At 56.4% G+C, this 24650-nt stretch overlaps 2 protein-coding genes across 3 annotated transcripts; both read left to right on the top strand.

Annotated features, from left to right (window-relative positions):
* The first annotated feature begins 93 nt into the window (after positions 1 to 93).
* On the top strand, positions 94 to 11833 carry PSMA5 (proteasome 20S subunit alpha 5). Its single transcript, XM_052815491.1, has 9 exons — positions 94 to 248; positions 1286 to 1352; positions 3647 to 3773; positions 4807 to 4874; positions 5929 to 6036; positions 6120 to 6178; positions 7116 to 7218; positions 8408 to 8494; positions 11553 to 11833. The coding sequence occupies exons 1-9, from the start codon at positions 220 to 222 to the stop codon at positions 11628 to 11630; spliced, it is 726 nt and encodes a 241-aa protein (XP_052671451.1). The 5' UTR covers positions 94 to 219; the 3' UTR covers positions 11631 to 11833.
* A 3323-nt stretch (positions 11834 to 15156) lies between these two features.
* Positions 15157 to 24377, top strand: SORT1 (sortilin 1). Of its 2 annotated transcripts, none has more exons than XM_052815495.1 (20): positions 15157 to 15283; positions 17011 to 17070; positions 17319 to 17392; positions 17526 to 17628; positions 17776 to 17940; positions 18183 to 18256; positions 18462 to 18511; positions 18788 to 18918; positions 19049 to 19193; positions 19562 to 19717; positions 19896 to 20002; positions 20318 to 20420; positions 20510 to 20678; positions 20819 to 21009; positions 21322 to 21511; positions 21638 to 21754; positions 21942 to 22050; positions 22314 to 22420; positions 22690 to 22813; positions 22938 to 24377. In XM_052815495.1, exons 3-20 carry the CDS (start codon positions 17361 to 17363, stop codon positions 22950 to 22952), a joined length of 2088 nt encoding a protein of 695 aa, XP_052671455.1. In that variant the 5' UTR covers positions 15157 to 15283; positions 17011 to 17070; positions 17319 to 17360; the 3' UTR covers positions 22953 to 24377. The 2 variants fall into 2 exon arrangements, with proteins under 2 accessions (XP_052671455.1, XP_052671456.1); XM_052815496.1 differs by having other exon boundaries at positions 15220 to 15283; positions 18791 to 18918.
* The last annotated feature ends 273 nt before the right edge of the window (positions 24378 to 24650 follow it).

The following is a 24650-nucleotide window of genomic DNA, read 5'->3' as shown; positions in this document are numbered from 1 at the left end:
CTCTTCGCCGAGCCCGCCCTCCCCGTTTTTTCATTGGCTAAACCGCGGGAAGTGCGGTCCAATGGAAAAGCGGCGCGGGGGGAAGTAGAGCGAAGGGGGTGGGGGGGCGCCTGCGCGTTACCGGCCCGTTGGGAGGAAGCGGCGGAGAAGAGCCCGGTGAGGGTAGAGCGGCGTTCCCGCCTCCGCCGCCTGTTCTCCCCCTTCCCCGCCACCGCCGCCATGTTCCTCACACGCTCCGAGTACGACCGGTAAGTACACGCCCGCCCCCCGCCAGCCCTCTCCCGCGCCTTCCCCGCCGCCCGCGGCCTGCGGCTGAGTCACGGGCCTGCGGCCGGTCACCACCTTCCCCATCCCGGTAGGCCCTGGCCGGTGCCTCTCGCCTGCAGCTGCCGTAGGGCCGCTCTGAGGAGCTGGTGGGGAGGCCGCAGCCCCTCTGGGCTCTGCTCAAGGACTTATGCTCGTCCCCCTGCCTGCTCCACCAGGGCCCGTGGGGGTTCCCGCCCTGCCGGGCACTGGTACAGCCGTTCGGTTCGTGGCCGTCCCCTCCCTGCCTCGGGCTCTTCCCCCTATTTTTATTTTCTTTGGGCTTTGGAGAGCCTGGTTCTGTTAAATGTAGGGGAAGGGAGGGTACGTCCCCTGTGACCGGGGGCTTCCAGTGTTGGAAGGCCCCTGGTGTGGGGGGAGGCTGCCTGCGGGGGGGGGGGGGGGGTGTCTCATAAGGCTGTAGTTTATCTTGCTAAACGCCTCCTGAAACCACATGGCTTTTAAGAAATGGAGGGTTTTGCATGTGGATGGAGGCCCCGGGCACAGGGCTTCTCTCGGGAGGGCAGAGTCATCTCCCGCTTTGTGCGGTGGGATGGGAGGAGCAGTGGAAGTCAGGCTGGGCTGGTGTGTGGGGAGGGTGGGAACATGATGTGATGGGATATCCACACTGGTAAAACAAAATCTTGCTGTCTCCTGGTTCTGAGAGAAGGTGTGCTGTTTGGAGTTGAAAGGCAGCATGCTTCCAGCATCCACAGTGTAAAGTGTGCCATGAAAACAAACCTCCTCCTCACCTGTAACTAGACCTGCTGGTGTTCCTTTTGTTCTCTTTCTCCGTGAGCATCCTGAATCCCAGACCTTGTGAGCATCTGTGGCAAGGGTGATGAGCTCCAGCGAAGCCATGATGTTGTTCCAGCTGCCCCTGGCATCACTCTTCCCACCATCGCTCTTAAATAAGGAACTGTGTTTCTTGTCGGCCTTCAGTTTCCTGCCCTTTACACCATTTCTGATGTCGTTCTTGCAGGGGTGTGAACACTTTTTCTCCAGAGGGAAGGCTGTTCCAAGTGGAGTATGCCATCGAGGCCATAAAGGTATCGTCAGCTCCATCTGGTTGCCAAACTGTGATGTTAAGGGCTCTTTTGAACTGAAAGCCTGGGTTTGGTCAGAAATAAAACAGGCGGGTTCTACTCATTTGGGCTCTGGCCTCACTCTGCAGCGAGGCAGGGTTTGGCCAGCTCCCAGGGCAGTACGCAACACCGAGCGGGAACTGGTGCCTTTCCCTGTAGGCGCCGCTCCTGCATACAACTGCTCTGGCAACTCTTTGCCAGCCTTTCACCTACAGTTTGTGGTAGGAGAGCTGCGTGGCAGTGTTTGATTCCTTCCGTCCAGCCAAACCTCCTGCCACTCTGCTCTTTTATGGGTCATGAAGAATCAAAAGCCATCGATTTCCCTAAATGCAGGGGAGTGTTCCCCTCCGTTTCTCATACTGACCAATTTACGCCCAAATCAAACACAATCTGAAGATGCTAATCCCCACGTCAAACCTACTAAAAGCTACTGTTGAAGCAAGAGGTCCTGAATGCCTGTACACCGTGACTCTGCCTGCAGACGTTCATGCTGCCAGCATGTCGTGCACTTCATGTCCATAAATGCTGGTCTAAGAGCAGAGGAGCGCTCCGCTTTCTGTTTGCCTGAGCTAATGCAGTGTTCCCTTCAGGTCTATGGGCTTTATAAAGATGGAGTCCCTTAAACCCTAAAGTGGCAACTTTTCTTTTGCTAGGTGAACTTTTCATTTTCTCATCTGGTTGCTGTTGCAGCTTGGAGTGGGTCACTGTTTGCTAAGGTGAATTTTAAAACCTGAAGGTAAAGGTTGTTAGGAGCAAACTAACCTACCTCTGTAGAGCTGAATGGCCTTTCTGGGGCATCAAGTGTTCTTAATTGATAGATGTTCTTGTTTCTGAGAATGTGGGCATTGATTGGGAGTAAATTTAAATTTGGGGGAAACTGGTCAAGTGACAAGGTGAAGAAGCTCTGAGCAGGCCTGTGTTTGGACTGGTGAAAAGGAGGGTGCTGGCTTTATCTTCCCCATACTGCTTTAGCTCATTGAAGCACAACTTAAATGAGGAGGCAAAAAGTAATAATGTTTATTAAGGCATTGGGAAGTAAAGACTCTCAGAAGGATGTCAATTGCCATGCTGACTTTATAATTACAAATACATCTACTAGAGTAGCAATAATACAGAAGCCTCTGGCTTCTCCTTTTTTTCCAGCTCAGCCCATAAGCTTACCAACAAAATTGCTGCAGCTCGGGTGGCTGCTGCAACAAGTTACGTGTGCTGCCTGTGCATTAGGGGTGTAGGAGGAGTTTTTTATTTGTGTGCTGTAGCTTCATTAAAAAAAATACATCTGAAATGATATCAGGTGTCCCTTCTTCCCTTGGGGTTTGTGCGCAGCTGTGGCAGGCTGCGTGCTTCAAGGACGGGAGCATTGGGCAAAGTCTAAAACCATGAGTGCCTGCAACAGGGAGAGTCCCCTCTGTCAGGCCCGTGGTTATAGGTGTAGCTACCTGGGGAAGCTTGCTGCTAAAATTATACCTTGTAGCCTGACTTGGATATTCGGTGTCAGCATCTCCACACCGCAGCTGGTACAGTTATTCCGGTAAATTCCCCAGTGTGGAAAAGCTGCAAGTGCTGGGAGCAAGGTAGGGGCTGGTGGGAGCCCTTGAGATCTGACACCCCCCCCCCCCGCCCAGCTGTGCTCATGGCCATGGTGACACCGTGGTGTCCTGCAAGACTAGGCTAAAACTTGCTGTGGTCTTGGCTGTGGGTGATTAACCGCTGCCTGGAAAATGGTACGTGCACAAAATGCTCTCGTTCTCATTGTAAATTTTGTGGATACGAGGACACTTGGGAGAAAAAGAGCTAATGGAAAGAAATGCCCAAACCAGAAGTACAGATGCAGTCAGAATTAAGGCCATTATGTGAAATCCTCTCTCACTTTAAAATCTAATTTCTGTCTTGCAAAGGAAGATTCGCAAGGCTTTTTAAATTTGTAAGGCTTTAAGCTGTAAAAATTGATGTTGCTCGGGGAAGAGATTAATGGCTTGCAGCAGCCCTGCTGGGTTCTGATGAACTAGTCAGCTGGGAAGTAGCATGCCTTTAACCTTTCCAGTTTCCTCATTCAAGTAGTAACATTTAAAATTTGGTGCGCAAAGCCATGGAGTCTTGCAGGTGCGTTGCTGTGTTGGTGATGTGATTGTCTCCAGAACAAAACGCCTACAAATAACACACGTCAAAATTAGCATTGCACCATTTATATTTATGCGAGCTGTCATGGCTAGACCCTGTGCCGGCTGCAGTGGTGGTAACTGTGCGGTGGTTTTCAGCTTGGTTCTACAGCCATCGGGATCCAGACCTCAGAGGGCGTCTGCCTGGCTGTGGAGAAGAGGATCACCTCCCCGCTCATGGAACCCAGCAGCATCGAGAAGATTGTAGAAATCGATTCCCACATAGGTAAGGAGAAAGAAGTGAGCTTTGGGTGCCCCTCTGGTAGACCCCTAGGAGCATCCCTCAAGTTTTGGAGATTATATATATAGAGAGAGAGATATATTAAAAATAAGACTCTGTCCCCTGGGAGTGTCAGAAGCAGTGTTTCAGGGCTAGCCTTCCCTTCAGGCAGCTCTGCTGAGCTGAGTGGGACTGCTCATCCCTCTCAGTGAACACCAGGTCCTGGTCACTGGTTTTCCAGGCTCCAGGCCAGCAGGACATAGTTACAGGAGCAGGAAGAGGCAGCTGAAGCACCCCCCCGTCTCAATGACCTCCCTCATGAAATCTCATCCCAAATTTAGATCTGGGAGGGCAGGGAATTACTGCAAAAGGCTTGACTCGAGGCCAGTTTCTCCCGGAGCACTAATGTTAGCCTGTACCCCTGCTTGCAGCAGCCTCCTGCATCGTGAGGGGGCCCACGACGGGCTCATTACCAAATATGTCGCCTTGAAAAGCAGGAGACCTCCAAAATACCCGTGTTGCTGATGACACGGGTGATGGAAGTTGTTCTTCAAGAGTCTAATTTCCTCCTCCTGTGTGCTTGCGATACAGCCCCTCTCTTCCTGGAGCAGGATCTGTGCTGGAAGCTCCTGCTGCATCCCCCCCAGCTATGGGTCAGCCAGCCCTCCCTGCAGTGGCGGGGATGAATGAGTTCCGCTTCCAAGCAGGTTGTGTTTCTGTTGGTTAGCTTTTCTTGTAAGGCCTCAAATGTGGCTCCTTTAACCTGTTCAGGTTTGGGGTGGGTAGGAGGTGTGACTGGGAGAACTTGATTATGTACCTGCCCTTCAGCTGAGTGTCCATCTTTCCTCTTGAGCAAATCTGTTTCGATCCCGTCCTCCTTCCTTTCTAGCACGCTGCGGTGCAGCACTGCTGTGTGCTCCCACGCAGAGACCTGCTCCAGCCTGCAGCCTTTTGTATGTCACCATGGGCTTAAGTCTGGGGGGAGAGTGCATTACAAATAATTGGTGAAATGACCCGTGGTTTCCCTCTCTGATTCCAGGGTGTGCGATGAGTGGCTTAATAGCTGATGCAAAGACTTTAATTGATAAAGCAAGAGTGGAGACTCAGGTAAGGCTTGACATTTATCTTCTTAAAACAATAGCGCTAGTCTCAGGGGTGTCTCAGAAGTCTCTGGCACGGGAAGATTGTTACAGCAAAGGAGCTGGTGTGGAGTGGGAGGCTTGCGGGGAGCGTAGCTTCCTGCATTGGGCTTTTGCAGAACAAACAGGTGGAGTCTCGTGTGTGTTTTTTTCCTCTTTGGTATTGCACATTTGCTGGGAATCTTATGGCAGGTTCTCCAGTGGTCTCAGCGCTGGCAGATGCACTCTATGGCAGATGGCAGTGAATGTGTGGGGCTGTGTGTCTGACTTTGTTTTGACAAAAGACTGGTTATATTGGTTATATTTTTGACCCTTTAAATTTACTCAGTGCCTCAGGTACTTGGAGGTCCCAGGTACAAATCTCTGTGCTATAGTAAAGACTTTTCCTGTGAGGTTTTCCTGCATGTCAGCACTCTTCCAACCTCTGGAGAGCTGGATAACCCTATCGCTCCAGAAACAGATACTGGGATAAAGTGCTTCAGCCTTGCATTTTGCCTGTTGGCATCTATATTGGGTTTGTGTGGCAAGGTTTTGGTAGCGGGGTGGCTACAGTGGTGGCTTCTGTGAGAAGCTGCTAGAAGCTTCCCCCATGTCTGACGGAGCCAATGCCAGCCGGCTCCAAGTTGGACCTGCTGCTGGCCAAGGCTGAGCCCATCAGCAACGGTGGTAGCACCTCTAACGTATTTAAGAAGGGAAAAAACAAGTTGCTGCAGCACAGAAACTGCAGCCAGAGAGGAGTGAGAACATGTAAGAGAAACAATCCAAGGCCTAGCTATCCCAAGGTTTCTGGGGGATACCTGCACAAGCTTCCCAGCTTGTTCTGCACTTCCCACTTTCTTCCTGGCGCTTCCCTCTTGCGGCTGAACAGGCTGTGCCCCGGTGCCGGCAGCCTGCCCGGAGGGGCTGGAGGGAAGTAGACTTTGTGGCTATGCAGGGCATTGCTCCAGCCTGCCGTGTGAACGATCTGGGATTGTCATATTTTTGGGAACAAGGTGATAAATTGAATTTTTTTTTTTCTGCAGAATCACTGGTTCACCTACAACGAAACCATGACAGTGGAGAGCGTGACACAGGCTGTGTCCAACCTGGCGCTGCAGTTTGGGGAGGAGGACGCAGACCCAGGAGCGATGGTGCGGAGCTGGGGCGGTGCTGTTGACTCCCCTCTGACTTTGTCCTTGGCCTTGCCTAACCTGTCGGCTCTTTTCTGTTGCAGTCTCGTCCATTTGGTGTTGCGCTGCTTTTTGGAGGAGTTGATGAGAAGGGACCCCAGCTGTAAGTTCGTCTCTCTTAATCCAGGCCAACTCTGGGAAGAGACAAAACCTCTACTGAAACTGCCCAGGACACTTTAATGATTTGATTCTGGGATTTTACTTAAGCCAAACACTTGGGGTTTATCCTATTATGTACCTGATGTGTTTGTTAATGCTTTTAAACCCTTCCTTTCAAAGCACGGGTTGCAGCAGCCTGAGCACTGGCTGCTTGTTCGGGGTTGAAGAGAATGCCATGTCTTCACTGAATCCTTGCTTTTTTAATGTGGTTTCCTGGGCAGGAGGGAGGTGTTAAAGCTCTCCTTGTCCCAAGTTTATTCTTACCTTTCCCTAAAGGACTAGCAGAGCCACTGGTAACATAATATGTGGAGCCTGCTGTAACATTCCTTGGGGAGGTGGTGGAGTGCTTGTAACCTGAACTCGTGTGCTTCAAACACTCAGCCTCTGCTGGAGGTGGGAATGGCTCAGCAGAGCCAGCCCAATAAGGTCTCCCCATGGTCTCCCTCCCAGGAGCAGTAGTGAAAACTTGCTGGTTTTATTTAAAAAAAAAAAAAAAAAAGGGGGGGGGGGGGATAAAAAGGAAAATGATACTGCTCTGAGTATGGAGGGCAGTGTCAGGAGTGTATAGCTCTCCTTCTAGCTTATCAGCCCACTGTGGGTCTGCAGGTGACTCTGGCGCTCCTCAAATCTTGGTTGTCTCCTCTGCATGCCAGGAGGAGAGACCTGCTGCTGTAGTAATCGCAGCAGTCCCCTGAGGAGGCTGGATGCAGTGAGGGGCTGCCGCGAGCTCTGCCCCGAATCGGCAGACAAGCTGTTGCTCCTGAGGAGCCCTTGTTCTTCCCCAGCTCTGAGCCATGCAGAGACCTCTGGGGAGCGCTGTGGGTCTGGTGGGAAAGCCCTTGGGGTGCCACAGCCGTTCACTCTCACCCGTATTCCTGCAGGTTTCACATGGACCCGTCGGGGACATTTGTTCAGTGTGATGCCAGGGCAATCGGCTCTGCCTCGGAAGGTGCGCAGAGCTCTCTGCAAGAGGTTTACCATAAGGTAAAAGGCTGGATTGGGTTTGACATCTTGCAAGTTACAGAGGTACCTCACGACCTACAAGGATCCACTAGTTTCCTTCCCGATGAGTGATTCATAAGTCTCTTGTGCTGTAGAAGAGCTGTGTGAGCTTGTCAGCGTGGGACTTGGTCCTTGGCAGTTGATCCTGTGATTAGATGTCAGTGCTGAGCTGCTGGATGAGGATCTCTACAACAACGAGTACTGCTATCAGCAGCTTTCCTCTAGGTTGCAGCTGGAACACAAGACTGGTGTCTGAGATGCCGTCTCTAGCGGGTGATAATTAAGACCATGTCAGGAAGTACTCTATAAATAAAAGAACTGCTATATGAATGCTGCTGGTCGGCATCAGGGCTCAGTATGGGTGCAGCCTGAGCATAAGGAATTAAAGGAAGCCACTTTTTTTTCACCAGATCTGTTAAGCTAGTGAAGTTAATGGCTTTTGTGCTGCAAGTACTGGTGCTATTTGATATTATATAAAAACTTTCTTCCCTCCATGAGGAGGGAGCTGCCTGTTTTGTGTGGTAAGAAACCAAACACTTGAAAAGCACAGTTGATGGTGTTGAATGCTGTAAAGACTTCCAGCCTAAGACTCAATAACCTAATCTGTTCACTAGCAGAATTGTCCAGATTCTGGGCTCCATGGCTTGTTAACCATCTTCCAAGTGCAAAGTTACTGCAAACACAGCTATCGTCACTCTTTGAATGTTGCATGGCCCTCTAGTTCTAGTTCCCCCTCGTGCAGGGATTTACATATTTAAAGCATGAAGGCTTCTGCCAAGAGGGAGTCTGGCTTTTCAGAGCTCCCACTGGAGCTTGTTGGGGGGAACTGCTTGACAGACATTAACTGGTGAAGAGAAATGGACTCTAGTGTCCCGATCCTGACAGTAAGGTTTATGTGCCCAGATTAACAGTTCTTAAGCTTTGTAAAAAGTTATACAGAAGCAGAAAGTCGCCATCCTTGCAATTGTCACTGTCCTGCCTGAACAGTGCGCTTTGATCTCTTGTTGATGCTGTAGATAACTTGATAAGCTTTTAAATTTGCTGCCAGTGACAGCTTAAAGGATTTGAGAAGAGCGGGAGGGAGAGCAGCACGCTTCCACAGTCAAAGGGGTAACATACAAGTACGTGCTTGACCGTCAACAATGCAATTAATGACTGATTTGTTTTACAGTCAATGACACTGAAAGAGGCAATCAAATCTTCCCTAGTCATCCTGAAACAAGTTATGGAGGAGAAACTGAATGCAACCAACATTGAGGTAACTGCGACTCTGTTAGAAGTGTGTGATTGTGGCTTGTGGCACTTGGTGTGGAACAGAAGTCATTACAGCCTGTAGTCTTTGCTTCCTCGGTGCAAATCCTGCTGGCTGTGCAGTGCATGTCTCAGTAGTGTCTTGCATTTTAAACATCCAGGTGAGAAAGCTGCCTGCTTGCTTTCTGGAGAGAAGGGTTGCTTCTGCTTCTAGAGCAAGGAATGACTTGGTGGAGCAGTTCAGGACTTCCCAAGCCAATGGCTGGCTGGCTGCAGATGTTCTTGCTCTTTCAAGCTGCCCGTTGTAGCATGTCCTGTGTGGCGCATTGGAAAGGTTGGAGCTTTCTTTTGACTTCTAGAGGTGTGCAGCCTGGCCCATTTGCCTGGCTAATCCACGAGTGCTGGCAGAAGTGATTCCCGTGGGGCTCCCTGGATGTGGGCTGGAGCCCCTGCTGACCTTACATAGGCCGAGTCAGCCAGCAGCAACCTGTCGTGCCAGCCAGATCACTTTTTCTTCCCCTGGGTTTAGCCATTCTTTTTTTCCCTGGTACTTGTAATATTAGAAGGAATGAAAATTATACAGCTTCTGGACTTGCTATATTCAGTCTTGGGTTGGTGCCAAAAATCTGTTGGACAGGAGGACCAAAGAGGTAAAGCCTGGTGAAGCCTCCAGGAACGAATGTGCTCCTCTAACCTCCGGCTTTTGCCCACAAGCGGTCAGGCTCGCAGAGCTCAGCTTGATCCGAGCATGCAGTGCTCTCGGAGATCTCTACAAACGTAGTGGTACCTGTCCCCTTAAACCCTGCTCGTTAGACTTGTAATGCTCCTTTTTAGGTAGCAAAGGTAAAAACCCTTCCAGTTTGTTAGTGATAATGGATGATGAGCAAGGCTGGCGTATAGAGTTTGCTTCTATTTCTGGCGGGTTATGAGACACTAGACCTTTTCAAATCATGTCATTCTGACTCCTGAGCTGCTCTTCTCCTGCTGTTCTCCCGTTCCTTTCCTCCAAGTGCTGGGAATCTGTTTCCCAAACAGCCTAAAAGTGTGCACCGCGTTTTGGTTTTTTTTTTTTTTTATTAAATACTGCTGCTGGGGACCCTTCCTGACATGATTAACCAGCTTCCTTTGGGGGAAAGGGCCAACAGCATGCCGAAAACTTAGACGCTCTGTCCAGAAATGATGCCAGCTGGCTAAAATCTGCTTCCCCAGATGCCCTCCCAACCCGCACTAATTAGTTCTCTCTTGATCAGCTTTGGGTCTCTTCTGGAAGATCTGCAGTACAGTGTGAAGAAATTGAGGCAGAGGAGCGTGTACAGTATCCTTATGTCATGTCCCCGTTTAACAGGGCTTAACTGTGCTTGGCAAAGCTCTGAACGTGTTGAGGAATCATATCAGGGTTAAGTATGAGAAGAATGTGCTGAGGATTAAAAGGTCTCTATTGACTCAAGTCACCCTTCTGGCTGAAAATCATCTACCTGAAGTGGCTGCTTTGCTTTCTAGCCTTGTAGAAGTAGGTGGTGCTCCGGTTTATTTACACTAGCCGCTTCCCTCTCTTGTGTGGGATTTTCCATCTAGCAACAAAGAGAAGGGACAAAGTGTGGTCATGGAAGAGTTAAATCCGTTGGCAGTGAAGGTCAGGAGCTTTAAACAATTGTTATGCTTTAAAATTAATTACTTCCCTGTGAAGCCTGTAAGGGAATAGTTGAGTTAAGCTTTTGTGTGTAGAGAGAAGGTGAGGCACAGGTTCGAGCAGACATGGAAAAGCAGAATAGTTGGTGTCTCTGAATCCTTGTTTTGTGTTTCAGGGGGTATATATGTGAGTTGTCATGTCTGTTTGGGTCTAGTGTCAGGCCAGCGCCCATACAGGTGATTTGAGGTGCCTAAAGTGGTATCTGCAAGTGTGTCTGACTGGTCTGAGAGTGCCAGCTGAAACCTGGGCTGTCAGGTGCTCTCAGGCTGAGTGTTCAGGACATTTCTCCTTAAAAAAGCCTTATGGCTACCCTCCCTCTACCCCAAAAGCGTGTCCTACCATCTCGTGCTGTTTTATGGGTGACCTTGCAAGCAGAGAAGCCTAGGAAGAGCTCTGGGATTCGCTGGGACCCTCTGCAGCTTTCCTTCAGCTTACTGCAACCAAACGCTTTGATCTCTTAAGAGTAAAGAGGCACTCCCGATGCTGGGGGGTGCCTGTGAGTGAGATCTGGAGCATCCCAGCTAGCTCCTGTGGTTTTCTGGCTTGCCTGCTCACGGCAGCTGTCTGTATCTTGGGCGCTCATACCACGAGCTAGGTGCGAATGAAAGTCCCGCTTACATTCCTCTTCCAGTCTTGTCATTCTTCAAGTATCTCTTGTTCTGGTGTTCGCTCTCTGAAATGTCTCAGCTGTCTGCCCTGGATGCTGCCTCCCTCTGCTCCTGGCAAAGGGGCAGGGTGGAGTATGTTGTCCCCCAGCTTTGTCCCTTGGGCTTTGTCTTGGAAGAGATCTCTTTGGCCTGCTTGTACAGGGCACCAGGCAGCTGCAAGGTGCAGTGTGGCTTGCTTATTGTTGGTGTTTGGTGACCAAAATGCAGGTTTGCTTCTGCCTCAGTTTCCCAGAGCTAACCCCTCAGTCCCCTTTTGAGTGTTTTGCTATCTTAGGTCTCATAAGGCATGTAATGGGCCAGCATTTGTACGCTTGGTTGGTTACTGGAGGAGAAGAGGCACTCCTGCTGAGGGCCACACTGAACTGCAGCAAGAACCACCCCTCTCTGAGGAGTGTTTGATGAAGGACTTGTATTAACGGGGTCTTTTTCCCCAGCAAGCAGAAGCAGAGCCTGCCTGTTCCCAATAGACACTCCCTGCTGCTGCTACTATGAGAAGACTGAGTCAATTAAAAGCTATTTCTGTGGCAGGCAGCTATTTTAGGGAATCAAAGAGCATGTTACGGGGTGGAATGATCTTGCTGGGCTGGCAGATCAGGCAGCCGAGAAGGAACAGCTGCTCTGTCTGCTGCGGCTGCTCTCTGTTCCCTGCCCCATGCTGTCACTTCACATATGCAGGCACGCTTAACCCCTTGCTCCTTCTCTTTCAGCTTGCCACAGTGGAGCCCGGGATGAAGTTCCACATGTACACAAAAGAGGAGCTTGAAGAGGTCATCAAGGATATTTGAAAAGCGGAGAGACTCCCTCAAAGGCTCATTCCCCTCCGATCAAAGCGAACTGACTCTCGGTTCCTTCTAGTACCTGTGATTTTATTTTCCAGCAGCATCTGTAATTGTTCTTCTTAGAAGGCTCTTGAGGTTTTTTTACAGTTTCTGTACATAACTGCTCTCTACAATAAGAGGAAATGAGAATAAATCATTTTGTTACTCTATCCTGGGTTCCTCACCACAGAGGTCTGAGGCAGGGGGACCATTTAGAGCTAAAATCAGGGGTGGATGAGGGCAACATCTGCTGCCGAAATAAATCGGTGCAGGGCGAAGCAGCGCCTGCCAGGTTTGCGGCGCTGGATGCGCTGTACGGCGCTGCGGTCCTTGCTGGCTGTGGCAGTAGCAAGTCTCCCTCTCGTGGAGAGCGTGGTGATATCGCATCAGGAGATCTATGTATAATTACACGAGTTTTGAAAAACATTAGATTTTTAGATCTGCCCTTGCCTGTTTGGTGCATTCCCCCTGTCCTTCTCCAGTGGTTTTTGTCCATAAGGGCTTATGTGGAGCTCTGACTCCTTCCCAGGGAAGAAATTCATAACCAGGCTTGGGATTTGTGTTTCCTTCCAGTGGAGCTTGGAAATACCTGTAACAACTGCGATAGTGCAGAGCCAGCCAAGTGGGAATAGGTCTGGGGTTAATGGGACAGCCCCTTACCTGTTCAACTGTGCAGGTACCACTTCATTTTGAGAGTAATCTCACTTTGACCAGCAAACTTCTGCTCATCCACTTCACAGGGCTTGTTGCTTTTGTTTTTTGTTCTCCAGCAGATGCCTCTATCCTTCTCCTCAAAATAGCATCTGAGAATTGCAGATCAGTCTGATAAGGGAATAAGCTGAGATTAGCAAAGTATTTTCCTACAAAATCATGCCTGCGTGGTCAGTGCAGCTTCAGGGGCTGGAAAGCCAGCTCTGCCCTGGCTCCTGGTAGCTTGCTCTGTGCTGCCCTGTGAACGTTGGCAGGCAGCGGAGGCTGCTCTGTCCTATTTTGAGAAATTACGATTTCACCCTGAACAAAACAACGTTGTCCATTGTGGAAGAGACGGGATGTGGCCTGTGCTGCTGCTGGGAGTGGGATTGCCCTGGTAAGCAGGGACATTTCCAGCATTACATTTGACTGAAATGAGTAACTTTCCTCTTGGTTCAGCACTAGGGATCGTCTGCTGGTCTCTGGCGGGTGTTTCATTGCTTGGCAAAGCCAAGGAGTCGCAGCAAACAGCGGCTGATATCACACGTGCCAGCCTCTACCTTTTGCAGAAGGGAAAATGCCAGTCCTATTAATTTTTTTTTTCCTCTCTTGCTGTTGCCAGACAGGTGCAGGAAGCGAAGCCAGGTCCTTATGGCTGGAAGATCAGTCCTTGGATAACCTCAATTTTCAGAATAACTGAGTGCCCTCCTCTCGGGAGTTCCTGTTGTGAGTTTCCCCTCTTTCCATAACAGTCTAAAGGAAGCAAATTGGATCATCAGGCGATGCCTGAGGTCATGGGATGGGTTGAATACAACACCTATACCTGCAGGTGGAAGAGAAAACAACAAATAATTAGTTGATGGACCTTACCCTCTGGGGAGACCTTCCTTGTAGCCTAAATGTGGGGAAACAAGCCTGACTTTGGCTCTGCCTGTGCAGCTTTGGTGTGCCATACTTGGTCTCTCTGCCACTCCTCATCCCTGCAATGAATTTGAGGCAGTGATGAGGGTGGCTCTGGCGTGGGAGCTCACCCATCCTGAATATCCAGCAGGCCAGGATGATATCCAGGGCACCGCCCCAAGTGTCACCCTCATAAAACCACCCTGTCAGTGAAACTGGGGCTGCTATCAGCTGCTGTGTTTATATCTTGCACATACACCCTTTATCCTTAAGGTGCTCCAAAGCTTTGTATCATCTCAAAGCTCGGTTGTGTTCCCTTCTCCTTTGGGAAGCAGACCGAGAGATCTCCCAGCTGTTGTAAACCACCCTGCCCCATGGGGAACCCTGCTGTTCCAGGAGGTAGTGCTCTTTTTAGGTTTGTTTGTGTCCCAAGAAACACAAAAAGCTAATTCTTCCTGACATGGCACTCAGCAGAAAATGGTCCTTTATGCCCTGCCCTCATCACATGGTTTGCTGGTGGCAGCGTCACATGAGAGCGGCTCCTCTGTAAGTGAAAATCGAGGCTTTGTGTTCCTTATCTGATCTGTCTGTGGCAAGTGAAAAGCCTGAGCTCTTTCCAGACAGACAACAGGCTAAATGCAAGAGGGGGGTGAGGGTAATAGAGCCCTGTGCACTCACCTCCCACCTGGGTGTTTGATATCTGCCCCTTCGCTCCCTTTCTGGGGTTAGCTGAGCAATGCCCCTGGGGCAGCCTGTCGCAGGGCTGTGTTTCCTTGTGCCTTTCACACATCAAACTTCCAGATTGTCTTTTTTCAGGGGGTCAGAGGAAGGGGGAAAGAGGCGGAAGGGCGGCACAACAGTAAACTAAAATGAAAATTCCCTTTTTGTGAAGGAGAAGGGATGAGGGTCTGAAGGGCGCGTACAAGCCTCGCTTGGGTGTGGTGGGAGGTTTAAACCCCCCCCCCAGTGAATCTGGAGGCACCATGTGCTGGGCCAGAGAGCTCCCAGTCCCCATCCCTGCCATCCTCCTGCCCTGAGCCGAGGGACACCCACCCACCCCTTTTGTGGCACTGGGGGTGCGGAGCCCTCCCCTCTCTGGGGGTGCTGCCAGGGGTGTTTCTTGCTTCATGTATTGCACCAATGCTCCCCGGGGAGGGCAGGGCTGCGCTCCACCCCGCTTGTGCAATGTGGCAATCGTGCAAGGGTGTAACCGGCACCGGGCACGGAAACGCTCGGCTCTGCCCAAGGGAAACTGGGGGAGCCAGCCCCGGGGGGGGACACATGCTGCTGTCCCCTGGGCACCCCCAAAACCGGGTGCTGAGCCCCATAACCAGCCTCAGTCCCCCCCCCCCACCTCCACAGGCCTTGCGCTTCCCGCCCCCCGGACCCCCTTTCTCGGGGGCTTCGTGCCTCGCCGGGGGTCCCTGCACACGTGGGCAGCTGCACCTTGTGAATGGGCCGGGGGTGGGCCTGGCGCGCCCCCGGCTACCTGTCGCTTCGGCCAATCAGAAAATCGTTGCGGCGCTTCCCCTCGCCGCGCCGCCAATCAGAGGGTTGTCGCTAGGTAGATTAGAGCCCGGGGTCAAAAGAGAGAGGGCGGGCTCGCAAACCCATCGTGCAAGCGCCGCCGGCCAGTCACGGGAGGAGGAGGGCGGCGATTGACAAAGGAACGGGCTAACCAGAAGGCGCGGGGCGGGGCGGGCGGGTGGGGAGGCGTGCCTCCGCCGAGAGCGACGTCTCCCGCAGCCAGCCACAACGGGGGGCGCTGCCCGGGGGCGTGGCGGGCGGGCGGCGGGCCCGGGCGCGGGGCGGCGGCGGCGGCCGGAGTCGCCATGGGGCCGCGCGGGGCGGCGCGGCTGGCGGTGGCGCTGGCGCTGGCGCTGGGGGCGGCGGGGGCGGCGCTGGGGCTGCGGCACCGGGCCCGGGCCCGGGCCCCCCGCGGCGGCGGGTCGACGGCGGCGGCGGCGGGCGGCGAGGCCTGCGGCGGCCTGCGCGGCGTCCCGGCCGCCCTCGGCAACAACACGCATCAGGTGAGCCGGCGGGCGGGGCCGCGGGCCCGGGGAGACGGACGGACGGACGGACAGGGCGACAGCCCCGAGAGCCAGCGGGGCGAGGGAGCGAGGAACCCCCAGGAGCTACCGGGGGGACCGGGGACCCTCCGCCCCCCTCCTCACCGCTCCCGGCCGGGACAGGCGGACAGAACCCTGCCCCGCCCCAGCCGGCGCCCAGTGGGCTGGACGGACGGACGGACGGACAGACAGACAGACAGACAGACACACACCTCCACGCCCTGTGCCCTGAGAGTGCCTGGTGCGGGCAGGTCATTTCTTGAGGGGGCGGGACAGACAGACGGACGGACAGACAGACAGACAGACAGACATCTCCCCTACATGCCCTGGGACGGACAGACAGACAGACAGACATCCTCCCTAAATGCCCTGGGATGGACGGGTGGACAGACAGACATCCCACCTGCATACCCTGGGATGGACAGATGGACAGACAGACAGCCTCCCATACATCCCCTGGGACAGACAGACATACATTTCCCCCTACATTCCCTGGGATGGACAAACAGATGGACAGACAAACATCCCCTCCTACATTGCCTAGGATGGGCAGACAGACGTTTTCCCCTACATCCACTGGGATACACAGACAGACAGACATCCCCCCTACATCTCCTGGAACAGATGGACAGACAGACATTCCCCGCCTCTACATCCCCTGGGACTGAGACAGACCCTGCTCTCCCTGTGCCAGCTGGGGCAGGACCGGGCAGACTGACAGACATTCCCCTAAGAGGCAGGCAGACAGACAGACAGACACTGCCCTGCATGTGCCAGCAGAGAGGCACCTGCTGCAGTGGGACGGGCTCCATGAGCGGGGACAGACAGACAGACACCGGCCTGACGGTGGGTGGGTGGCAGGGCACCCCTTGCCCCCCTTAACCCCCCAGCAGGGAGCAGACACCCCCCACCCCACCCACTCCTGCTGCCCTGAGCCCCCACGGACAGACGGAGAGGGCAGACGGACAGACAGACAGACAGCACAGGGGGATCCTGACCTCATCCCCCCCACCGGGACGGCTGCGGGTTGAACATTAACCCCGGGGCTGGCACCGTTCCCCGGGGGGGGGCGGATCTCTGCCGGAATCCGCTGGCTCTCGGCCGCCGGCTGCGCCCGCTCTGCCGGCCCGGCTGGTTGCTGCTGGGTGGCGGTGGCTTTGCCGGCCCAGTTTGACCAGTCCCTTGACTGGTCCCACACCAATTTACATTTCTTTCCCCTTTTTCCCTTCCCTCCCCTCCACCAGCGCCGTCCCCAGGCCCCCCGCGAGTGTCCCCAACTGCTCCCACCCCGCTGCCTGCTCCCGTCCAGCCACTTCAGTCCAAACCAGTGTCCCCCAGTGCCACCGAAGGGGTCTCTGGCTTGCAGGCAGCTGCCCGGCACCCTGCCTGCTCCACGAAGGGTGAACGTGGGCTATGGGAGCCTTTTGTAGCGTCTTGGGGGGGGTCCCAGCGCAGCGGTGGAGGGAGGCACAGTGGGGGCTGAGTGGAGCAGAGGGGACCCTCCCGCACCCATGTTGGTGTCACCTGCCTGGGTGGGTGGCAGGGGAAGGTGCTGGGACCCTGGTGTCCCCTGGGAGGGGGTGGCCGTGGGGTATGCTGCAGCCCTGCCTTGCTGGGGAGGGGGGGGTCTGGTGCTCGTCCCCCCCACCCCGGGCATAAGTGTGCTTTTGCCATCTCTTCCCTTGCAGTGTGTCTTCGACGACCTCAGTGGCTCCGTGTCACTCTCCTGGGTGGGCGACAGCACAGGGGTAAGCACTGCGGGGGTGCTGGGGGGGGGTTCCCCCCCCCAAAGTGGCTGTGGTTCCCTCTGCAGGGGAGAACAACAGTGGCCCCCTCCTGTGTCCGAGGGGCTGTGGGGCTGGTGGGACCTGAAGTAGGGATAGGGGGGTCTCTGGGGAGGGGACAGCCCTTCTCCCTGTGGGGAGCCCATGTCTTGGGGCAGGGGGGGCCTTGGAACTCCGGTTGTGACCCTGCCTGTCCGCCTCTCCCTGCCCAGGTCATTCTCGTCCTGACGACGTTCCAGGTGCCGCTGGTGATCATGAGCTTCGGGCAGTCCAAACTCTACCGCAGGTGAGCCCCCCCCACCCTTGGGACCCCGCGGGTGGCACACCGGGGACCGGCACGCACGGTGGGGTGGGGGTGGGCTGGGAGCAGCCCCCGAGCCCCCGCGCCGCTCACCGCCCTGCCGATTCCTCCCTTCCAGCGAGGACTATGGGAAGACCTTCAAGGACATCACCAGCCTCATCAACAACACCTTCATCCGGACTGAGTTCGGCATGGCTATTGGCCCGGAAAACTCAGGAAAGGTAGGAGGGGGCGGCGTGCCGGGATGCTGGTGAGCCAGGACCACCTGTCTGCGCCCAGCAGCCCCCCACTTCGGGCTTGCCGGGTTGCGGTGTTTTCTTCTTTTGGAGCTCCCGGCACGGCTGAGCCCCCTCCTTCCCCGCACCCAGGTCATCCTGACGGGCGACGTGTCTGGTGGCAGCCGCGGCGGCAGGATCTTCCGCTCATCCGATTTCGCCAAGAATTTTGTCCAGACGGATTTGCCTTTCCACCCCCTGGTGCAGATCACCTACCACCCCGAAAACTCCAACTGCCTGTTGGCCCTCAGCACCGAGGTGAGGGCCGGGGAGCCAGGATGAGACCCTGGCTGGGGATGGCTAAAGCTCCTGGTGGTGTTTCCCCAAGGGTTGGCTGGATCGTGGCCACGTGTCCTGGGCTCCATCCCCGTGCCTGGAGGAAGCGTGTGGCCCCAGGATAGAGGGCGGGGGGGTGGACACGTGGTTGGGGATGGGGGTTTGCAGCCCCAGAGTTGTTGGGGGGCGGTGGTCGGCCATAACCAACCTCTCGGCTCTTGCAGAACGGCCTCTGGGTCTCCAGGGATTTTGGGGAGACATGGGAGGAGATCCACAAAGCTGTCTGCCTGGCCAAGTGGTGAGTGGCTGCCCACTTTTGCAGGGTGGGGAGGATGATTTTGGGGGGGCCGATCACAGCCTGAGCAGGCAGGGGGACGCCTACCCACCCACCCAAACCCCTCGGAGTGATGGGATGAATCTGCAGGTGCTGGCATCCTGGGCCACCATGTCCCACCTGCTTTCGGGTGTCCCCCCCTGCCCCACTCTGTCCTTCTCTTCCCCAGGGGTGCGAACGACACCATCTTCTTCACCACCTACCTGAACAACTCCTGCAGTAAGTACTTGATCTTGAGTCACGTCTCTGGGGTCCCCATCACTTGGGGGAGGGCTCTGCCGGGGGGAGGGGGGGCTCTGCAGGGGCAAAGCCTCCCCACCCCGGCAGAGCGCCCCACAGAGAGTGTGGTGGTCCCAGCAGAAAAGCTGGGAATACCCAGAGCTGGGACACTGGAGGGGGACATATTGGGACACTGGGGGACACACAGCTCCAGTGGCAGCTGACGAAGCTGGAGGAAGCTCCGGGCTCGTTAATCCACTGTCCCTTCTTCTTAAGAAGCTGATCTGGGGTTACTGGAGCTAAAGAAAACCTCCGACTTCGGCAAAGCCTTCAAGGTCATCGGCACCAAGATTTATTCCTTCGGGCTGGGAGGACGCTTCCTTTTCGCCTCTGTTATGACAGAGAAGGTCCTTGTCCCCCTTCCTGGCGCTGACGGAGAGCAGGCAGCGGTGGCTCATCCCTGCCTGCAGCTTTCCCCAGCATCCCCTTCCTCTCCCTGCGAGGAGGACGAAGGATGACGATGCTTTGTTTCCCCAGGGTACCACAAGGCGCATTCACGTCTCCCTCGACCAAGGCGAGACCTGGAACATGGCCCAGCTCCCCTCTGTTGGGCACGAGCAATTTTACTCCATCCTGGCCGCTAACGATGACCTGGTGTTCATGCATGTGGACGAGCCGGGCGGTGAGTGGGACAGGGCTGCGTCTGACGGGGACAGGGACACATCCCAGGGCTGGGGAAACAACTGGAAACCTCTCTGCAGCAAGCAAGCCAGCTCCTCACCCAAGCACGGGGCTCTCCATGCAGCAGTAGCTCTGCTGTGCCCTGGAGGAAGGATTTTCTTGTTAAGGCATCGCTAATTAGCAGGCTGCTTGCTCTGGTTTGCAGCGTGAAGGGACCGTGACCACGCTGGGTCCGCTTTGCGGCACTTGGGTTTCTCCTCATCCTGAGACACCCTGGGAGTTCGCTGGTGCAGATGCCAGTCTGTGATGGCCCCGTGGGAGCAGCCCCCTGGCCCCCCCCTCACTGCTGTCCCCATGTCTCTCTTGCAGACACGGGTTTTGGCACCATCTACACCTCCGACGACCGCGGCATCGTCTACTCCAAGTCCTTGGAACGGCACCTCTACACCACCACCGGCGGGGAGACCGACTTCACCAACGTCACCTCGCTGCGGGGCATCTACATCACCAGCGTCCTCTCTGAAGGTGGGCGGCTGTGTCTCTGTCCCTGTCCCCCCCCGGCCCTGAAACTGGGGTTGTGCCTCCCAAGGGATGGGATCTGGGACCTGGTGTTGCTGGAGGGGAGCGTGACCCCATGCAGGGGGGGTGAGGATGTGCTGGGCATCCTCCCGACCCTGTCAGCTCTTCCTCCTCCTCCCGCCAGACAACTCCATCCAGTCCGTGATCACTTTTGACCGTGGTGGGGAGTGGGTGCCGCTGCGGAAGCCCAAAAACACCACCTGTGACTCCACGGCCAGGAGCAAGGAAGAGGTGGGTCTGTCCCCCCCTGGGGGGGCGGTCCTGGTGCCATTCCCCTGGGTATCCTCCATCTTGGCTCTGCCAAGGGAATGCTCAGGAGCGAGCGTATCCATCCTGCAGCTCCCACCAGCGATGCCGAGGGCGTGGGGCCAGCCGTGCGTGGGCTGTGGGTCGCACCATGGGGCTGCATGGCAAGCCCTGAGCAGGCTGGGGGGGGGTGTTCTACGGGTCGCTCCCCAGCATCCACTGGGAGTTAATGGGTGAATCTGCCCCCTCCGTGTCCTGTCCCCACGGGCTCCTGGACGGGCTCTCCTCTTGCGCTTGCAGTGCAGCCTCCACATCCACGCCTCCTACAGCATCTCCCAGAAGCTGAACGTCCCCATGGCTCCCCTCTCCGAGCCCAATGCTGTTGGCATCGTCATCGCCCACGGTACCGAGCCTCACCGGGGTGGGTGGCGGGGACAGAGAGCCCGTATTCGCGTGTGTCCCCCCCCAACTTGTGCTATCCCCCTCTCCCAGGGAGCGTTGGGGGGGCCATCTCGGTGATGAGCCCCGACGTCTACATCTCGGACGACGGGGGCTACACCTGGGCGCGGATGCTGGAGGGGCCGCACCATTACGCCATCCTGGACTCGGGCGGTCTCATCGTCGCCATTGAGCACACCAGCCAGCCTGTCAACATCATCGAGTACGTACAGGCTCCCCTTGCTGCGGAGAGGGGGAGCTCGCTGTTTTTTTGGGGATCCCCCAAGCAAAGGGGGGACTGGGGGGTGCTGCAGGAGGTGCCTCCTGGACCACCTGGGTGCTGATTGACCCCTCACATGCCAGGTTCTCGACGGACGAAGGGCAGTGCTGGTATCGGTACGCTTTCTCCAAGGACCCCATCTTCTTCACTGGCCTGGCATCCGAGCCGGGGGCTCGCTCCATGAACGTCAGCATCTGGGGATTTCGGGGGAGCTTCCTCTCCCGCAAGTGGGTCTCCTACACCATCGACTTCAGCGAGCTGCTCAGCAGGACCTGTGAGAGCTGCTGGGGACAGCCGGGGGCCGGGGACAACCAGGGCCGGGGACAGCTAGGGCTGGGCTGGGGGATGCTTTTGCCCCCAGCCCTTGGTGCGGGTGATGTTAGCAGAGTCTTCCCCAGGGGAGTGTGGCCCTTGGTCCCCACCGTGGGGACGGTGTGACGGGGAGAGCGGTCGTGATTTCCACACCCTGCCGGTGGCTCGTGCCGGGCTGCTTCTCCCCCCAGAGCAGCGTCCTGCCGAACACCGCGGCGGTGCCGTCCCCTGGGGACCCCTCCTCGGCTGTGCCGCTGAGCCCTCTCCCTTGCAGGCGAGGACAAGGACTACACCATCTGGCTGGCACACTCCAGCAATCCCAGCATCCCCAGTGATGGCTGCATACTGGGCTACAAGGAGCAATACCGACGTCTCCGCAAGTCCTCGGTGTGCCAGAATGGCCGGGACTACATGGTGACCAAGCAGCCGACGGTCTGTCCCTGCACGCTGGAGGATTTCCTCTGGTAGTCTCCATCTTCAAGTCTCCCACCTTCTTGTCCCCATTTTGGGCCAGATGTCACCATCCTTTAGCCTGGCTCCCGCTGGGTCCCCGAGCAGGGTCTCATCTCCTTTTCCTCTTTTTCCTGCAGCGATTTTGGCTACTACCGCCCGGAGAACCAGTCCATCTGTGTGGAGCAGCCGGAGCTGAAGGGACATGACCTGGAATTCTGCCTCTACGGCAGACGGGAGCTGCTCAAGACCAGCGGGTAAAGCTCAGCTGGTGTCGATGCTAGAGCCAGGGTTGGGGAGGAACAGGGTGGAAACCCCAAATCCCTGGGGAATCCTTCACCCCACACCCAGAGGGGACAGATCCTGCCCCATCACCTTGGTTCAGGGCTGGCAGTCCCTGGGAAGCAGCTGTGGGGTCACCAGGTGTCACCTCCCCATCTCCAGGTATCGGAAAATCCCTGGGGACAAGTGTTTGGGAGGGGAGAGCCCAAGCCGGCAGGAGACGGACATGAAAAAGAAATGCACCAGCAACTTCCTCAACCCCAGCCAGCTGGTAGGTGACAGTGACACTGGCCGGGCGCAGTGACGGTGCTGGGCATCGGGCCATCTCCTGCCTGTACCCGTGGAGCCAATAAATTTGTGATGGGCAGGACTGTCCTGCCTAAATCTGCCCAGGGCCTCTTGCCTGCCTGAATCCTGGCTGGGTGCTGCAGTGACTTTGTGGCTTTTATCCCCCAGGATAAACCGGGGTGCTGGTTGTGTTTGGGGGGGATGTTGGTACCCCCCAGTTCTGGATGCTTCTTCCTCTCCCTGCAGGCAGCATCCACCAGCTCTACCCCTATCATCCTGGCCGTCGTGGCCGTGCTGCTCATCACCGCCCTGGCCGGAGTCCTCCTCGTCAAGAAATATGTCTGTGGGGGCAGGTGAGGAGCTGAGCCAGGGCTGGATGTTCCCCCCCCCCCCACTGTAGGGCAGGGATGACACTGTCCCTCCCCAGATCTCTCGGCAAACCACCCTCCCCAGGCTGACTTTGCACTGGAGAGGCTGCGGAGCGCCCACATGCCCCAGTGCTCCTTTCACCCAGCTCCACTCTCTGCAGGATGAGTGTGTCCTTGGGGTGGGGGGGTGGGCTTGCTGGAGGTACAGGCAGCATGGTCACTTGTCCCCCCCCCTCCTCCTCTGCTCCTGCCAGGTTCCTGGTCCATCGCTACTCCGTCCTCCGGCAGCACGCAGAGGCCAACGGCGTGGAGGGGATGGACGCGCTGGACCCCGGCACCCCAGCCAGCAAGGGCGGGTACCACGATGACTCCGATGAGGTGAGCGTGGGGGTCCCGGCGCCCCCCCATGGGGACCCCCCCCCCCTTCCAATGGGTCTGTTGGGAGGCAGGACGGGGAGCCGTGCCGGGGACAGCGGTGGGTGACGGTCCCGTCTCTCCCCAGGACCTCCTGGAGTAGCGGCACAGCAGCGCCGATGCTGGGGACACCGCTGCGCAGGCAGGGCCCCCCCGTGCAGGCAGGGCCCCCCTGCACCCGCTGCCTGCTGTGGCCGGGGGCGGCTTTGCTGCTGGGGGGCACGCACACGCAGGGGTTTAACTTAACTCCACTTTAAAATTTCCTTCCAGCGTGGGGGGCTTTTACAGTCTTTTATTTTTCCCTTTACTGGGCTGTTTTATTTTAAGGACGACTGAGTAGGAACTGCCCTCCCCCGTGGGGAGCAGCCCCCTGACCCCCCCTCTGACGGCAGCATCGTTCCCGGGGTGCTGGGGATGAGCCCTGAGGTGTTACCGCTGCCGAGGGGGGGCTCGGGGGGCAGCAGCTAGGCTTGCCTGCAGCTCCCGGCCCCGCTGCCTGTTTCTTCTCCAAAGCAATATGAGCTGGGCTGCTGCCAGGGCCTCCCCGGCCCCCCAGCTTGGGGGGCACCCATGGCTGTGGGGTAATGGCCCAGTGCTGGCCCCCCCGGTCTCCCCCCCCCGCCCCGGGCAGGCCTTGGCCGAGGGAAACGCAGCAATAATGAATTAAAGCTTGAAGCTCTTTACCAAGGGGCTGGTGGGGGCTCAGCCCGGCCGTCCCCCAGCCAGCAGCGGTGCAGGCAGGATGCAGGCAGGGCAGGAGGGGCTACAAGCAGCACCCCCCCCGCATGGTGGGTCGGTTCTTCGCTTGCCCCCGGCGCTGTGCCAGCCCCCTGCCCCCTTGCCCCCTGCCAGGTTTTGGTCCCAGCACTGTTACAGTCTCCTTACACTGGAAATCCCTTTCTTTTAGGGGGAGGGTTGCACCCCCACAACAGACCCCCCCACACCTCAGCTGAGGCGTGGGGGTTTTATCTGACCCCCCCCCAGCCAGGGTGTGGGGGCTTTGCCTGCCCCCCCCCCCCCAAGCTAGGTCATGGGGTGCAGCGGGATGGGGGTGCAGCGGGATGGGGGTGTGGCAGGATGGGGGGGTGCAGACACCCCCCCATGCCCCTCAGCTCCTTGCGACCCACCATGGCTATCGCGATACGGCTGTGCTGTCATGACACATGGCTTCTGCTCTCGCCCCAGCGACTGTGCAAAGCCTGCTGCCCCCCCCCTCCCCGGCACGGCAGGGCACAGCACACCAAGCGCCGGCGGGATGGGGGGGCCACGGCCCCAGCACCCCTTGCATGTGCTTCAGCGTCCCCCTGGGACTCGCCTGGGGACGGGGACGGAGCGTAACCCCCCTAACTAAAAGCCATAGCCCTGCGCCCCCCCCCCACCCCGGCCCCCTGCTCCAGCCTCGCTGGTGGGGGGGGGACCGAGGCCAGTGCAGAGTCCTGTAAATAAACCTGGATGTGTTATAACTTTGTACTGGTATTTTTCTGTATATTTGCAATATTTGGGTTATTAGAAATAAAGCCAAAACAGACCCTGTGTGCCCTGATCTGTGTCGGGGGGGAGGGGGAACACGGAGGGGGGGGGTCACCCCTTGCAGGGGTGATGCTGGAGGGGACCCTGGGGGTGGCGGTAATTAGAAAGACTATAATTTATTCCAGTTTAAGGCAACTCAATACAAACCCACAGCAGACGCACACGCAACATGGCAAGAGGGGTAGCACGGAGAGAGACTGTCCATGCAAGTAGAAAAGTGAAGGGGGGCGGGGGGGCACACAAAAAAAGGACCTGGGACCCCTCTGGGAGC

This window comes from Harpia harpyja, chromosome 19 (genome assembly GCF_026419915.1).
Source record: "Harpia harpyja isolate bHarHar1 chromosome 19, bHarHar1 primary haplotype, whole genome shotgun sequence".
Lineage (NCBI taxonomy): Eukaryota > Metazoa > Chordata > Aves > Accipitriformes > Accipitridae > Harpia > Harpia harpyja.
This window is presented reverse-complemented; position numbering and strand designations above follow the sequence as displayed.

What these genes read in the sequence shown, in the direction of transcription:
- SORT1 (XM_052815495.1), top strand. Translation starts at nt 17,361, where the DNA reads ATGAGCTTCGGGCAGTCCAAACTCTACCGCAG. An exon ending in GCCCGGAAAACTCAGGAAAG is followed by an intron (nt 17,629 to 17,775) that starts GTAGGAGGGGGC and finishes CCCCGCACCCAG; the next exon opens with GTCATCCTGACGGGCGACGT. An exon ending in AAATATGTCTGTGGGGGCAG is followed by an intron (nt 22,421 to 22,689) that starts GTGAGGAGCTGA and finishes TGCTCCTGCCAG; the next exon opens with GTTCCTGGTCCATCGCTACT.
- PSMA5 (XM_052815491.1), top strand. Translation starts at nt 220, where the DNA reads ATGTTCCTCACACGCTCCGAGTACGACCG. An exon ending in AAGCAAGAGTGGAGACTCAG is followed by an intron (nt 4,875 to 5,928) that starts GTAAGGCTTGAC and finishes TTTTTTCTGCAG; the next exon opens with AATCACTGGTTCACCTACAA. An exon ending in TGCAAGAGGTTTACCATAAG is followed by an intron (nt 7,219 to 8,407) that starts GTAAAAGGCTGG and finishes TTTGTTTTACAG; the next exon opens with TCAATGACACTGAAAGAGGC.